Genomic DNA, 13,060 nt, shown 5'->3' on the forward strand with positions numbered 1-13,060 from the left:
AATTAACTGAAAAACTGTTAGAACTAATAAATAGTTTGAGCGAGGTTGCAGGACACAAGATTAGTATACAAAATCAATTGTATTACTATGTACTTACAATGAACAATCTAAATAGCATTCAGTTATACATGCTACCACATGGTTGAACCTTGAAAATATTACGATAAGTGAAAAAGCCAATCACAAAAGGGACACATTATATGGTACTTCTCTTTACACAAAATGTCCAGAATGAACAAATCCTCAAATGGTCAATTTGAGACAGAAAGCGGATTAGTGATTGTCAGGGGCTGAGAGTTAGGAAGAATGGGAAATGACTGGTAATGGGTACAGCATTCCTTTTGAATGCAATGAAAATGTTTTTGAACTAGTGGTGATGGTTGCACAACCTTGTGATATACTAAACCACACCAAACTATACACTTTACATGGGTAGATTATATGATATATGAATTATATCTCAACATAGCCATTTTTTTTAAAGAGGCAAGGATGGGCAAAGAAGTTGGTGAACATGAGAATATATCCAAAACACATATACAACAATAGCAGCTAAATTGGGGGATTAAAAGCATGGTAGAATTATAATTACGGACAATCATTGGGGTTGCATTCTCCCACGGACACACATGAAATAATTTTAATTTCAAAAAGCCAAAGAACTACAGTTGATTAAAACATATTGAAAACATAAAAAGCCATGAGTTTGGAATAATTTTTTCAAAAGAAAAAAGCCCTGGGGATTTCTGGAACATCAAACTTATTCCTCTGAAAATTGATAATTATAGGGAAAGAAATAAACATTCATCCTGCCTTTCTGATATAAACCGAATTTCAATGTAACTGAATATCCCTGTGGATAAGGGAAAGTTTTTCGGTATAGAAGAATTCTACCTAGGCCTGGGAGTGGGTAAGTTGAGTGGGTGCCTAGGGAATAAAATTTAAGAAGATACTCAGCCCTGATACTAATTAACAAATGCATGAATGTCCAAATTAGAAAATTATTTCAACCATTTGTGAAAAAACTGATTCAGGCAGAGGTCGTTAATGCTTCTAAAACCACTAGGAGAAAAACTGATAGGAAATGTATAAAAATCAGACTGTCACTGCCTGAACCCAAGGGTTAATTTTAATGTCACAAAAAGCAAGACAAACAACATTATATGCCTTCTGATGAGGTTGCAGAAAGTATACCTAGGAAGAAAGCACCACTTAAGAAGGATTCTCAGGGAAAAAAAATTTGAATCATAACATGATCGAGCCTTTAGAACTAACCTGTAGTCCATAGGAAATATTGAACATAAAGAATGCAGTCCACAAGGAAGTGATATACCATATGCCAAAGGAGGGATCTTATACTGGATTCTAATTTCATCAATAAGTCAGTGTAAGGAATAATAAAAGGGGATGGGACTGTTCTAGATTAAGAAAAACATAAGGCTTAAAAGACATAAAAAACACAAGAAACATAACAATCAAATAAAATGATCTTATTTGATCCTAATTCTAAACAGAAATTACAAAATAATTTTTACAAAATAAATGAAATTTGAATATGACTTGGTAATTGAATGATATTAAGGAAATTTTCAAATTTTGTAAGGTATGGTAATAGTATCGTGATTATGCAAGAAAATATTTGGATATTTCTTTTTGAATCGCATATTGAAACATTTAAAGCTGGATGATATGATGTCTAGAATTTGCTTTTAAACATTCCAGCAACGAAACATAACAAGGAGGAAGGGGTAGGTGAAATGAGTATATGGTAAAATGAAGCTGGGGAACAGACACATGGGGTTTGTTATACTTTTGAGTATATTCGAAAAGTTTCACAATAAGGTTCCTGAACCCTGCCAAAGATGGGTACACTGTTATCCAAGAGAAACTCTTTTAACTGTTCACATGTTCTGCACCACGTTTGTGAAATGGAAATTGGAAATGACTTAAATGTTTGTCAATAATAAAAGAGATAAATAGAGGTAAAGTGATAAGAAGTTGTCCTGTCAGCAGCCATTCCCCATTCATGTTTAATAAAATTCTGATTTTATTTATCCCTCACAGAAATGTTTTGCAGATACATCATTATGGAGCCAAGGCATGCGTAGGACTCTCCTTTCTTTTTTGCCAGTAATTGCCCAGCGGTGGGCAGGCAACCAATTTCACCAATGAGAACAAAGGGGAAATTTTGGTGAGAGGCTTCTAAGAAAGATTCATCACACTACATTGATTCTAAGACGTAGTCTTTTTTCATCTCTAAAAATGGCAGACTTCTCACAAGTGATAGCATTTCACAAGCAGTCTGTCAGAGGGCTGTTCAGTATGTTTGTCATTCCCTGTATGTGTGCAGACTTGATCTGAAAACCTGCCATTTGTGGTACAATCCAGAAAGTGCCAAAATGAAAAACCGCAGAACAGATCTTCTTGAGACAACATGGCGCACTATGTGAGGAGATGCTATACCTATGGACCTGAAGTCTCATATAATGTAGGCATTAATGATCTCACTGTTGAGAAATCTGCAGGTAGATTGTTTCATTGCTGGATCAGTGGCTCACAACGTCGAGATGCAGTTTGACATCCCTGGGATTCTTTTTGTCTTCCTCTCATGGGCCATAGGTAACTGCCACAGGTCAGAGCATCATGCCTTTGCCTGACTGTATCCAAAGCAAGAAGAGAAAGGAGGGGACAAAGATGATGACTTTGTGACAACGTGCACAGACCTTATGATGCTAAGTGAAATATGTCAGACAGAGGAAGACAAATACTGTATGTGGAATCTTAAAAAAAGAAAAGAAAAGAAATAACTCATAGATACAGAGAACAGATTGGCGATTGCCAGAAGTGGGGATGGAGGTGGGGAGCAAAATGGATGAAGTGGGTCAAAAGGTACAAATTTCCACTTATAATATAAATAAGTCATGGGGATGTAATGTACAGCATGGTGACGAATGACACTCTACTGCATATTTGAAAGTTGCTGAGAGAGTAAATCTTAAAAGTTCTTGTCACAAGAAAAAATTTTTCTCATTACAAGAAAAAAATTATTTTTAACTATGTATGGGGACGGATGTTAACTAGCCTTATTATGGTGATCATTTTGCAATAAATACAAATATCGATCATTATGTCATATACCTGAAACTAATGTATGTCAATTATACATCGATTTTAAAAATTGAGACAAATTAAAAGAAAAAAAGAACAGCCTAAGAAGACAAGATGAATTAATGTGGTATCCCATTCCTGGAACAGAAAAAGGAACAGAAAAAGGAAAAATGACAAAAATCCAAAAAAAAAGTGTGTTTAGAGTAATATACCAATCAAGGTGGTTTCTTGGATGTGACGGATGCACCATAGAAATTTATTAAGTTTTTTTACAACAGGACAGCGTCTACTTATCATCTTTGCAACTTTTCTGTACGTCTAAAAGTATTCTAAAAGAAAATGTTTTGTTTTTCAACGGGAACCACAACAGTGCTTTCTCACAGATTTTAAATCAACGGGAGACTAAGGCCAATGCTTAACGCATACATGTCAGGTGCGGTTATTGTGATTGTTTGTAAAATGAGGGACACGAGCTCTGACACTAAAGTATTTTAATCAGGGTAAACAAAACGCGTTCGCAAGCAAATCCTCCCACCCTACCCAGCCACACTTCCAGAAGCGCGAGCGCCCGCACGTCAAGACGGGTGCGCGCGCGCGCGCGCGCCGCAAAGGGTGGGGCGCGGAGGACGCCGGCGTGGGCGGGGCCAGCCGCAGTTCCCACGGCGGCCGCGGGCCCCCGGAAGTAGTGTGTACCAGGACTCTGCAGGGCAAAGGCGGTAGATGGCGGGATGCAGTGGCGCCGCCTAGTCGGAGACGCCGCTGCTGTTGCTAGACGACGGGAACTAGCCTTCGTCACTTCCTCAGCCCGCCGTCTGCCCACTCCGCAGGCCGGAACCTAGGATCCCGGAGCCAAGGTGGGCACAGAGTCGTCCTCAGAGGTCCAGGACAGCCGCCAGCCCGGCAGCTGGAGTCGAGGCCACGCCACCTGCGGGGAAGAACCCGAGTCGAGGCGGGAAGATGGCTGCAGACAAGCCTGCAGGTGAGGTGCCAGCGCCCCGCGCGCTGAGACGGCGGGACACGCGGGGGTGGGCAGACCTGGGCGCTGAGTTGTGGGGGCCCGGAGTGAGGCTAGAGATTGGAGACTCAAGAGCGACTTTAATTTGAGCGTGCATGTCTCTCCCCTATCCCATTCCTCGACCGTCGCTCATATGAGCCTTTGGGCCCCAGGTCCGATAGATTTTTACTCAAGTGCAGCTGGAAGCCGCTACTGACTGTCATTGCCCTGCTTTCAAGAATATCTTTGGATAAAACTTAAATGTATTTAGCCTCTGCACAGACTTTTCGACTTCCCAGTGGGGAGGGCAGAGCAGGAAAAGTTTACCCCGGAGCACACAGCTGCCTCAATGTCCCCTGGCGCAGGCTAGGTCTCACCAGGGCTGTTTTGGCCATATGCATCCTGCCTCTGGTCAGGTACATCCTATGTAATTAGCTTTGTTGTAAACCACGTATTTAAATAGACGTGAAATCATAGTGTCACAGATCGCCCTGTGTTTAGAACCTGTTTTTTTCCTAGTTCCTCATGATTAATTGAATCTAGATGATTTTGTTCATGGATTACTGCCCCATTCCTAGAATCATCATTAAGGAATATAAAATTCTTTCCTGCCTACTCTCTGGGACAGAGTTGCATATGTTTCCTTTAAAAAAAAATTAATGTTCTCATTCAATATATTTCCACACAAAAAGAAATTAATGTTTCTCTTTGACATCTATAGTTAGAAGTGATCAATACTTAAACTTTACAGTGAAATTTACAAACGTTCTTAATGTGCTATGGGCTTTAGTAAGCCCTGATCTTAATAACTGACAGATAAACTTGATTTGAAATTAAATCAGTCCATCCTAATACAGGTACAGCTGGATAAAATTGTTAGAGGATTTTTCTTCAGTAATCTACTAAAAAGAAAAATAACAAAGAAAAGATTTAGAAAGGGAGGATATAGAATGTGGTATAGAATTTTAGATAGGCTGGTGAGGGAAAGCCTCTGCTGAAGTGATCTTTGAGCAGACAGCTGAACGAAATGAAGGAGTGAGCCATAGAGAATGGGGATGGGTGGATGGGGATAATGTTTCAGGCAAGGAATAAGCATGATCTGTCCTAGGCTAGACCAACAGGACTGACATCTTCCTTCTTAATTTAGGACAGTGTCCCCCAGGTTTACCATATCTGCTTGCCTATACCCATTGCACTGGGCCTAGAATGACCATTTTAGGCCTATAGCCCATCTAATTTTCAAGGCCTACCTCAATCATAAAGCTTTCTTCTACTTGTTCGTTCATTCACAAAGATTGAGTGCCAGGTAGTGTCTACCATGTTGAAGAAATGGATATGACATACTTTGAGTACCTACTATGCAACCTACTAGAGACAGAGTTATTATAATGGCACTACCATTTGGTAAGAGCTATATAATACATATAGTAGAAGAATAACATCCACAGTGATTCGGGGGGTATTTCTTTTGGTTGGTTTATAGGCCGTGTTGTAGGAAATTTTCTGCTTTGGTAATAAAATTGAATTTGTATTAAGTAGGTGTTTAGTGTGGCTCCCTTGAATCCCCCTGTTCCTCCTCTCCATCACTATTTCAACTGCTTTAGTTCTGGCCTTTTATCTCTTAATGAGATCCATTTCACATTAAACAATCTCTTGACTGATGTTTGTCTCTTACTATCCAATCTGTTTTTCTCACTGCTGCCTTTTTATTTATTTTCTAAAACACTAATTGGATCACACTATTCCCCTGCCTATAAACTTTCTAAGACTGTACCATCTTTTGTGCATCAAAACTTCACTCCTTAATGTCATTTGTGAGGGTCTTAGTCTATTTACAGCTGATAATTTTCTATCAACACATCTAGCTCTTCACACCAGAAATGATTCTCTTGGAAAATGTGTTCTTTTGAGCTTCTGAATGGTAATGCCCTTCTTTCTCTAGCTGGAGAACACTCTCCTCATTCAAAATCTAGTTTATATGCCGCTTCATCTCTGAGCTCCTGAGCCCAGGGCCCTTTTCATGGAGGGTCTTGTGTGCTTGTTCTTCATTAGGTAAGAAAAGAAGCCCATGAAAAGATTTAAGAAGGTGAGTGACCTGATCACACTGGCTATGGTAGAGGGTGAATTTAAGTGAAACAAGACTGGAAACCAAGAGACTAGCTAATGCTAGCTAACGTTGTGACATTAAATTATTCAATGTCACCAAGGCCTGCTCTGCCAGGCACAACAAAGTCTGTCCTCATAGAGCTTATACTGTAGTTTGAAAGACTACCAAATAAGAAATAATTATGATTTCATGTTGTAGTAAATATTGTAAAGAAAAGAAAAATGAATAAGAGGATGGAGGATAACTGAGAGCAAGAATTCTGTTTTGAATAGATTTAGTTAGAAAAGGAAGAGCTCTCTTAGAGGTGGCATTTGAACAGAGATGCTAAAGATAAAGAGCCAGCCATATGGAGGAAGAATGTAGGAGGAGCAACAAATAGGGAATGTTTAAAGAACAGCAAGAAAACCTCTTGAGGAAAGGGACTTTTGTCTGTTAGTTATGCTCTCTCCTCAGCACCTAGAACAATGGCTGGCATGTAGGAGACACTCCATATGTATTTATAGTATAGTGAGCAAATAAGCATGGCAAGCAATAAAGTCACATGTGGTAGGAGACAGCTTGTAGGCCATGGAAGAAGTTTCAGTTCATTCTAACTAATGGGAAGCCCCTGGGAGATTTCAGCAAGGGCATGATGTGATCTGATATATGTTGTAACTGAGCCATGTGATAATTGATGAAGAGTTAGGAGCATGGGGTTTGAAATCAGGCAGCCTGGGTTCATGCTAGCTGTACTACTTAGTATTCGTGAGACCATGGGTCCATTTTAAGAAACCTTTTTTAAGTCTCGGCTTTCTAGTTATAATGAGAATGATAATATCTACGTCACAGAGCTAGTAAAGGGTTAAATGAAATCATCTTAGGCCTTGATTTTTTTAAATGCTGACTAATATTACTTTAGGGTACTGGTAGAATGGAGAGGAGAAGTGAGAAATGTTTACAGAGTAAAACGCAGAATTTGTGATTAGGTATAGACAGTGAACAGAAAACCTTGCATCCTGGGAAAGGTTCTTAGTTGAGCCTCAGTTTTCATTTGTAAAATAGGGGTCCTAATTTATTCCTGATAGCTTTCTAATTTATTTACCGCACAGGGTCGTAGCTTGTGAGGATCAACTGAGGCAAGATGTGCACTTTCGCCTGCATCCTTGGGAAGCAGAATCCAATTAAAGTGCTGACTTTTTATTTGGAAAGTGCAAATCCAGGGTAGTTAGTGAAAGTGAGGGAGACAAGGCAGTAAGGCAGAGGGAGACACAGCACCTTCCATCCTCAGCTACTGTTTCACCTTGAGCCGGGAAGAGACATAGCAGGTCACTTACATATGGGATTTTTCTGGAAGGTTTTCAAAGAAAAACTACACTTCAGAATAGTCCACATGAGAGAGAAAGAAGGGATGATTCATCTGTCCAGCTTCCTCCCATTTTTTGTTTCCAATAGGTCAAGACTCACCTGCTGGGAACTAATTTACCTGAGCTTCTAGGTTGTGTGGGTTCTCAATGACTGATCAGCCAACAGTTCTCACACTTTGAGTTGTATTTCAACTAAATTGTAAAGGGAAGAGTGTCCCAAGGTAGATGGGGAGCCAACCAGAGACAAAGATTGAAGGTACAGGAGAAGGTTCACAAGCTTTGTGTCCCTATGTAACATATAAAAGTCAGTATCACTTTTGACTAAGGGAATGCCTGCCATGTTTTAGAATGATTTATATGACTTTACTTTTGAAAGTTAAAAGGAAAAAAGTGGCTGGAGTTAGAAAACAAAATCCTAGATTTGAATTTATCTGAGAATTTGGACTATGAGAATGGCAGCAATAGGTTTAATAGGTAAAGATTGACATGGGTACGGGAAAGGCAGGACCTGGTGAATAATATAAAGTCAGAAAAAGAGTACTTAAAGAAGGCTTTGAAATTTTGAGAGAGACTAACTATAAAAACGGTAGGAAGAACAAACAGAAAAACTAAGCCAATGCTATTTTTATCATATTTAAAACACCCCAAACCTTTTATTATTAAGCGTTTATGGGAAAAAGTTTGAAGTCCTCTATCTCTCCTATTTCCAGATAACTAATACTGAGTTTGTGTGTTCTTCTAGATTTTTTCTATGCCTACCCAAACTCATACTGACTTTAAAAATACATGTATGCATATGAGGAAATAAACTATGCAACACTGTCCTACCATTTGCTTTTTTTTTTTTAGTGTCAAATAAAGAAAAAAATCCTTAATAGAATCAACTTCATAATTATATATTATATTTTCTAGGTCTTTAAAAAATGTAGTAAAGATTCAGAAGTATAGGTCGGTATTTTATTTAAGGTATAATTTAACATTCCATTAGTTTCAGGTGTACAACATAATGATTCAATGTATATATTGCAAAATGGTCACTACAGTAAGTTAACATCTGTCAACATACATAGTTACAAAAACTATACTTGTTTAATATTTTTTAACTTTTTGTTACAAATAACTTTAAACATCCAAAAAATTTAAATAAATGAATAGCCACATAACTACCACGTATTTCAATGATTCTTTGATTCATCTCTAAATATTTTACCATGTATTTCTTAAAATAAGGACACATACGTACTTCAGAAAATTATCCTACTTCATTAGAAAATTAGTATTTGAATATATCAAATTTCCACAGGTGAACCAAAAATGTGTTTAAAGCTTTAAAGAATCTGTGCCTTAAAGAATTTGTGCCTTTCAAATTAAGATCCGTAACTGGATTCCTGCAATACTATGTTTTAGTATGTATTTTTTTTTTCTTTTGTGACTTTGATTTTTTTTGAAGAAATTAATTTCATTTGCCTTGTAGAACATCCCACATTTTGGATTTGTCCTCCTGGTATCCTTTAATTATTCCTTATCTCTCATATTTTTTATAAATGGAAAGTTATAAAATACTTCATTAGATTTAGGTTTAACACATTTGCAAGAAACTTTGTAGGTAATGCTGTTTACTTTTTATAAAGTACACATCGATTTGTTCACCATTAGTGATGCTAAATTTAATCAGTTAAGATGGTAACAGGAACTTCTTTTTCTATTCACAATTAGAAGTAATCTATGGGATATATACAAATACCAAATTGTTGTTACACACCTGAAACTAATGTCAATTATATCTCGGTTTTTTAAAAAAGAAGTAATCTATAGTGTACTAATTTGTGAAATGCTGAAAATTTGATTCATCCTTTTCATTTTGCCAGTTTTCAGATTAGGGAATTGAGGTAGTGACCTACATTTGCTGTTTTAAGTGTGTTTAATGTTTAAGAATTTAGAGTAATCTTTTTGCTGCATCTACTGCGAGGATGAAGACCATTCTCAGCAGAGTGCCAGCATTCCAGACAATGTGGACATCACTCTGAAGAGACGCACAGTTTTTGCAAAGGGCCCCAGAGAGACTTCAGTTGCATCAATGTAGAACTCAGTCTCCTTGGAAAGAAAAAGAGGCGACTCTGGGGCTGACAAATGGTGGGGCAATAGGAGAGAACTGGCTGCTGTTCACACTATCTGTAGTTGTGTACAGAACATGATCACTGGCTTCCATTACAAGATGAGGTCTGTGTACGCTCACCTCTCCATCAGCATCATTATTCAAGAGAATGGTTCTTGCTGAAATCTGAAATTTCGGGGATGAAAAATACATCCACACAGTTTAGATGAAGTCAGGTATTCCTTGTTCAGTATCTCAAGCCCAGAAAAATGAGTTAATTCTTAAAGCAGGTCTCCCCAATTCCCTGAGCTGTGAATGGGTACCAGTCTGTGGTCCGTTAAGAACTGGGACGCACAACAGGTGAGCGGCGGGCAAAAAAGCGAAGCTTCATCTGTATTTGCAGCCGCTCCCCAGCACTAGCATCACTGCCTCAGCTCTACCTCAGATCATCAGGCATTAATTAGATTCTCATAGGAGCACGGGTCCCTGGTGCCAAAAAGATTGGAGACTGCTGTCGTAAAGGAAAAGGCCTTGAAATTGTATGAAATTCAGCTGCTTTGATTCAACAAGCCACAACTGTTAAAAACATGGATATCAGAACATTTTTGGATGCTATCTATGTTTCTGAAAAAAGAACAGTTCAGCAGGCTGATGAATAAGATCTAAGTTGTCTCGCTACAAAAATGTCAAGATGTCGGATGATTCTTCAGACTTATTTGTGCTATTTTACAGTTGCAATAAAAGTTGTATATTGATTTGAGGGGCGGAATTTAGAGGAGTATTTTGGTCTTATGTTTCAAATTTAAAATCTATAACTGAGCGAGTAATTGATTTATATTTATGGATATAAGTTGAAACCTTAATTATATTTATATTATTGCATTGGCATTAAGGAATACCTGAGTCACTGTTTGCATAAGTTTAAATTTTTAGATTTATAAGTTAAGTTTTCAGAAAATTTTGCCTTAAGTCAAACAATTGTATATAAAACTGAATGTATTAAATTATTTAAAGTAGTTAAAATTATTTTTGAAGGTGTTTAACTTTGTAAACGAAATCAAACATCACAACTCTTTAAAGTTAAAACTCCAAATAGAATAAGGAGAATGTAAAAGTTTGAGGAAAATCTAGGCTTTTTGAATTTGTAACATTAATAAATTAAGTATTAACATTTAAAAACTAGAGTAAATCTTTTTTCTGTTCATAAAAACTACTCCAAGATATGAAAATAAAAATACTCATTGGCAGTAGTAATGTTCTCCTGTCTTCCCCAAAGCATGCTGATATTCTTGATTCTTGATATTATATTTCTTTATTTGTGCAGTGCTGGACAGGGTGCTCAAGTCTATAGCATTTCTGGTCTCATGTTGTTTCTCTGAGTTGTGTAGAAATCAGCCATTATAAATAGGATTTTGATAAGTCAGATATACTTGGTTAAGTGATAGAAAACCACGTGTGAGGTGTGTGAGCCTTAGCTACATGGCGACTTTAGTGAACCTGAATTATTTTTCTTGGAAATGGCATCCTTATTTAAAATTTTCCATTCACAAAGGTATCAACACTATTTTGTGAGTGTAGCAGCAGATTGCCTTAGGCCTTAGCAATTCTTTTTTTTTTTTCTTTGAAAAAAAAATTTCTTGAACATCATTGGAGCTACATTTTGAAAAGTGTAGTTTGTATGGAAGATCCTCCTCCAATCAGATTCGAATTGTTAATATTCTGTAATGGAATGTGTCTGTGCCTTCAGTTAACTGACTTTTTTCAGTTTTGGAAAGCAGTGTGTTTCTTTTCTACTTAGTTCAAATCTGAAGGCAATCATTTGGTTAGAAATGAAGCCTGTTGGCTTAAAGAGTGTCAAGGTTTGTGCACCAAAGAGCTCTGTACGCCTAGAAGGTCAGCCATGTTCATTAGGCCAGAGTAGAAGGAAAGTTAAGCTTATGGATGAACGGTCATACACTCTTTCAATTGGCAACGGAGACTACTTTTGGACAAATAAGGACACATTGTGGAATTATGTACAGACTCTTTCTGGTAAGAAGTCAGAAGTTACATTTCAAAAACCGATTATAGAAATAATACCTATTCCTTGCAGAAAACTTGGAAAGTGGAAAGAGATAGCAAGGAAAATTAAAATAGTAATTCCACTGAAGTTTTGGGTTTTGGGGGACTTTTTGTTTGTTTGGTTTTTGGTTTTTGGTTTTTTTGTTTGTTAGGTTCTATCTTGACATAAACTAACATAGGTAAAATAATGGTTAACATGTAAAAGGCTGTTGTGGAGCTTAGTTCTCTGAAATGTCTGTAGAAATGAGAATTTCAGAGTCTCTTGTCAGACTTAGAGTCTAACTTATTTATTTCTTTATCTTAAAGTTGGCTTTTCTCCTCTCTTGGAAGATTTTAAGAGACTTTGAAAGGTCCAAAGGGATAATGATAGCAGTGGCTATGGGAGCTAATCTGCTTTTGGTAGAAAGTTAATAAAGCTTAAGCTCTTCAGCATCTTGGTGAATTGTTGCGTGTTTCCCTCAGCCCTATAATTTATGTTTCCCTCTGCCCTGTATTTATACATCACTCTTTGACAGTTGGACCCAAAAGTTCCTTTGAAGAATGTCATCTAATCAGGAGGGAATATTTTAGAAGAACCCACAGAGAGGACTTGATGGCAAACTTAAGAATTTTTGTCATTTGTTTTAGTGTCCTTTCTTACGAGGGAAGATAGACTTTTAAAGTAGTTCAGATTTCCTTTAATAATTTGAAGTGTTTATGTTTATTGTTAGAAAATTTATGGTAAACGTATATGAAGTCGAGGTTATGTGTCACTCTAAACTCATACTTTGCTTTCTGGGGTCCTGAAATATCCTGTCCCATTTTTACATATTTTCAAGTAATTGGTGGTTACTGTTATTGTACACCTAAAAGCCTTGCAAAGCTGATGGACTGTGTAAACAGATGGACTGTGTAAACAGTAGTCTTGCAGTCAAACTCATTGTTACTGGCTTTCTAAAGAAAAGGCTGTCTTAACACTGTCGTCTTAAACTGGTGAACTTTCTCCATTAAACTATTAGTTCTTTCTCCTCCCTATCAGGATTCAGTTCTTATTTGTCTATATGCTAATGTGGAGGTGAAATACCAATTTAAGTATCAGCTCACTTTACGTATCAGAAGTAGCACTTCTGATAAATTCAAATACCAGAATACCTTTTTTCTTGGGCAGATCTAAGTCCTAGATAAGCTCACTCAAACATAAGTTATGTTATGCTCTTAATATAAGTGGTGATTCCCAAAAGAGTATATGATCTAAGGGTTTCACAACCATCTAAGGAGCTGTTCCATAATTCGTCACCCTAAATTTCATTGTTAATTTGTACATGTAACGTGCAGAAATAAATATGTTTTTTAAAAGCATAACTTCAGGAATC

The 13,060-nt window shown here is 37.3% G+C and overlaps 1 protein-coding gene across 4 annotated transcripts in view; it reads left to right on the forward strand.

Moving 5' to 3' along the window:
- Positions 1–3,797: 3,797 nt before the first annotated feature.
- The window catches only part of CNOT10 (CCR4-NOT transcription complex subunit 10), a 53,677-nt gene continuing 44,414 nt past the window's right edge, over positions 3,798–13,060 (forward strand). Inside the window, exon 1 of one of the 4 annotated variants that reach the window (XM_016140756.2) lies at positions 3,798–4,087. In XM_016140756.2, coding sequence (XP_015996242.1) covers positions 4,066–4,087 — 22 coding nt within the window. In that variant the 5' untranslated portion in view covers positions 3,798–4,065. Of the gene's footprint in view, positions 4,088–11,397; positions 11,679–13,060 lie in introns of those variants that run through there. The other 3 variants (XM_016140755.2, XM_016140754.2, XM_016140757.2) reach the window with 3 other exon arrangements.

This window comes from Rousettus aegyptiacus, unplaced genomic scaffold (genome assembly GCF_014176215.1).
Source record: "Rousettus aegyptiacus isolate mRouAeg1 unplaced genomic scaffold, mRouAeg1.p scaffold_m13_p_4, whole genome shotgun sequence".
Classification (NCBI taxonomy): Eukaryota; Metazoa; Chordata; class Mammalia; order Chiroptera; family Pteropodidae; genus Rousettus; species Rousettus aegyptiacus.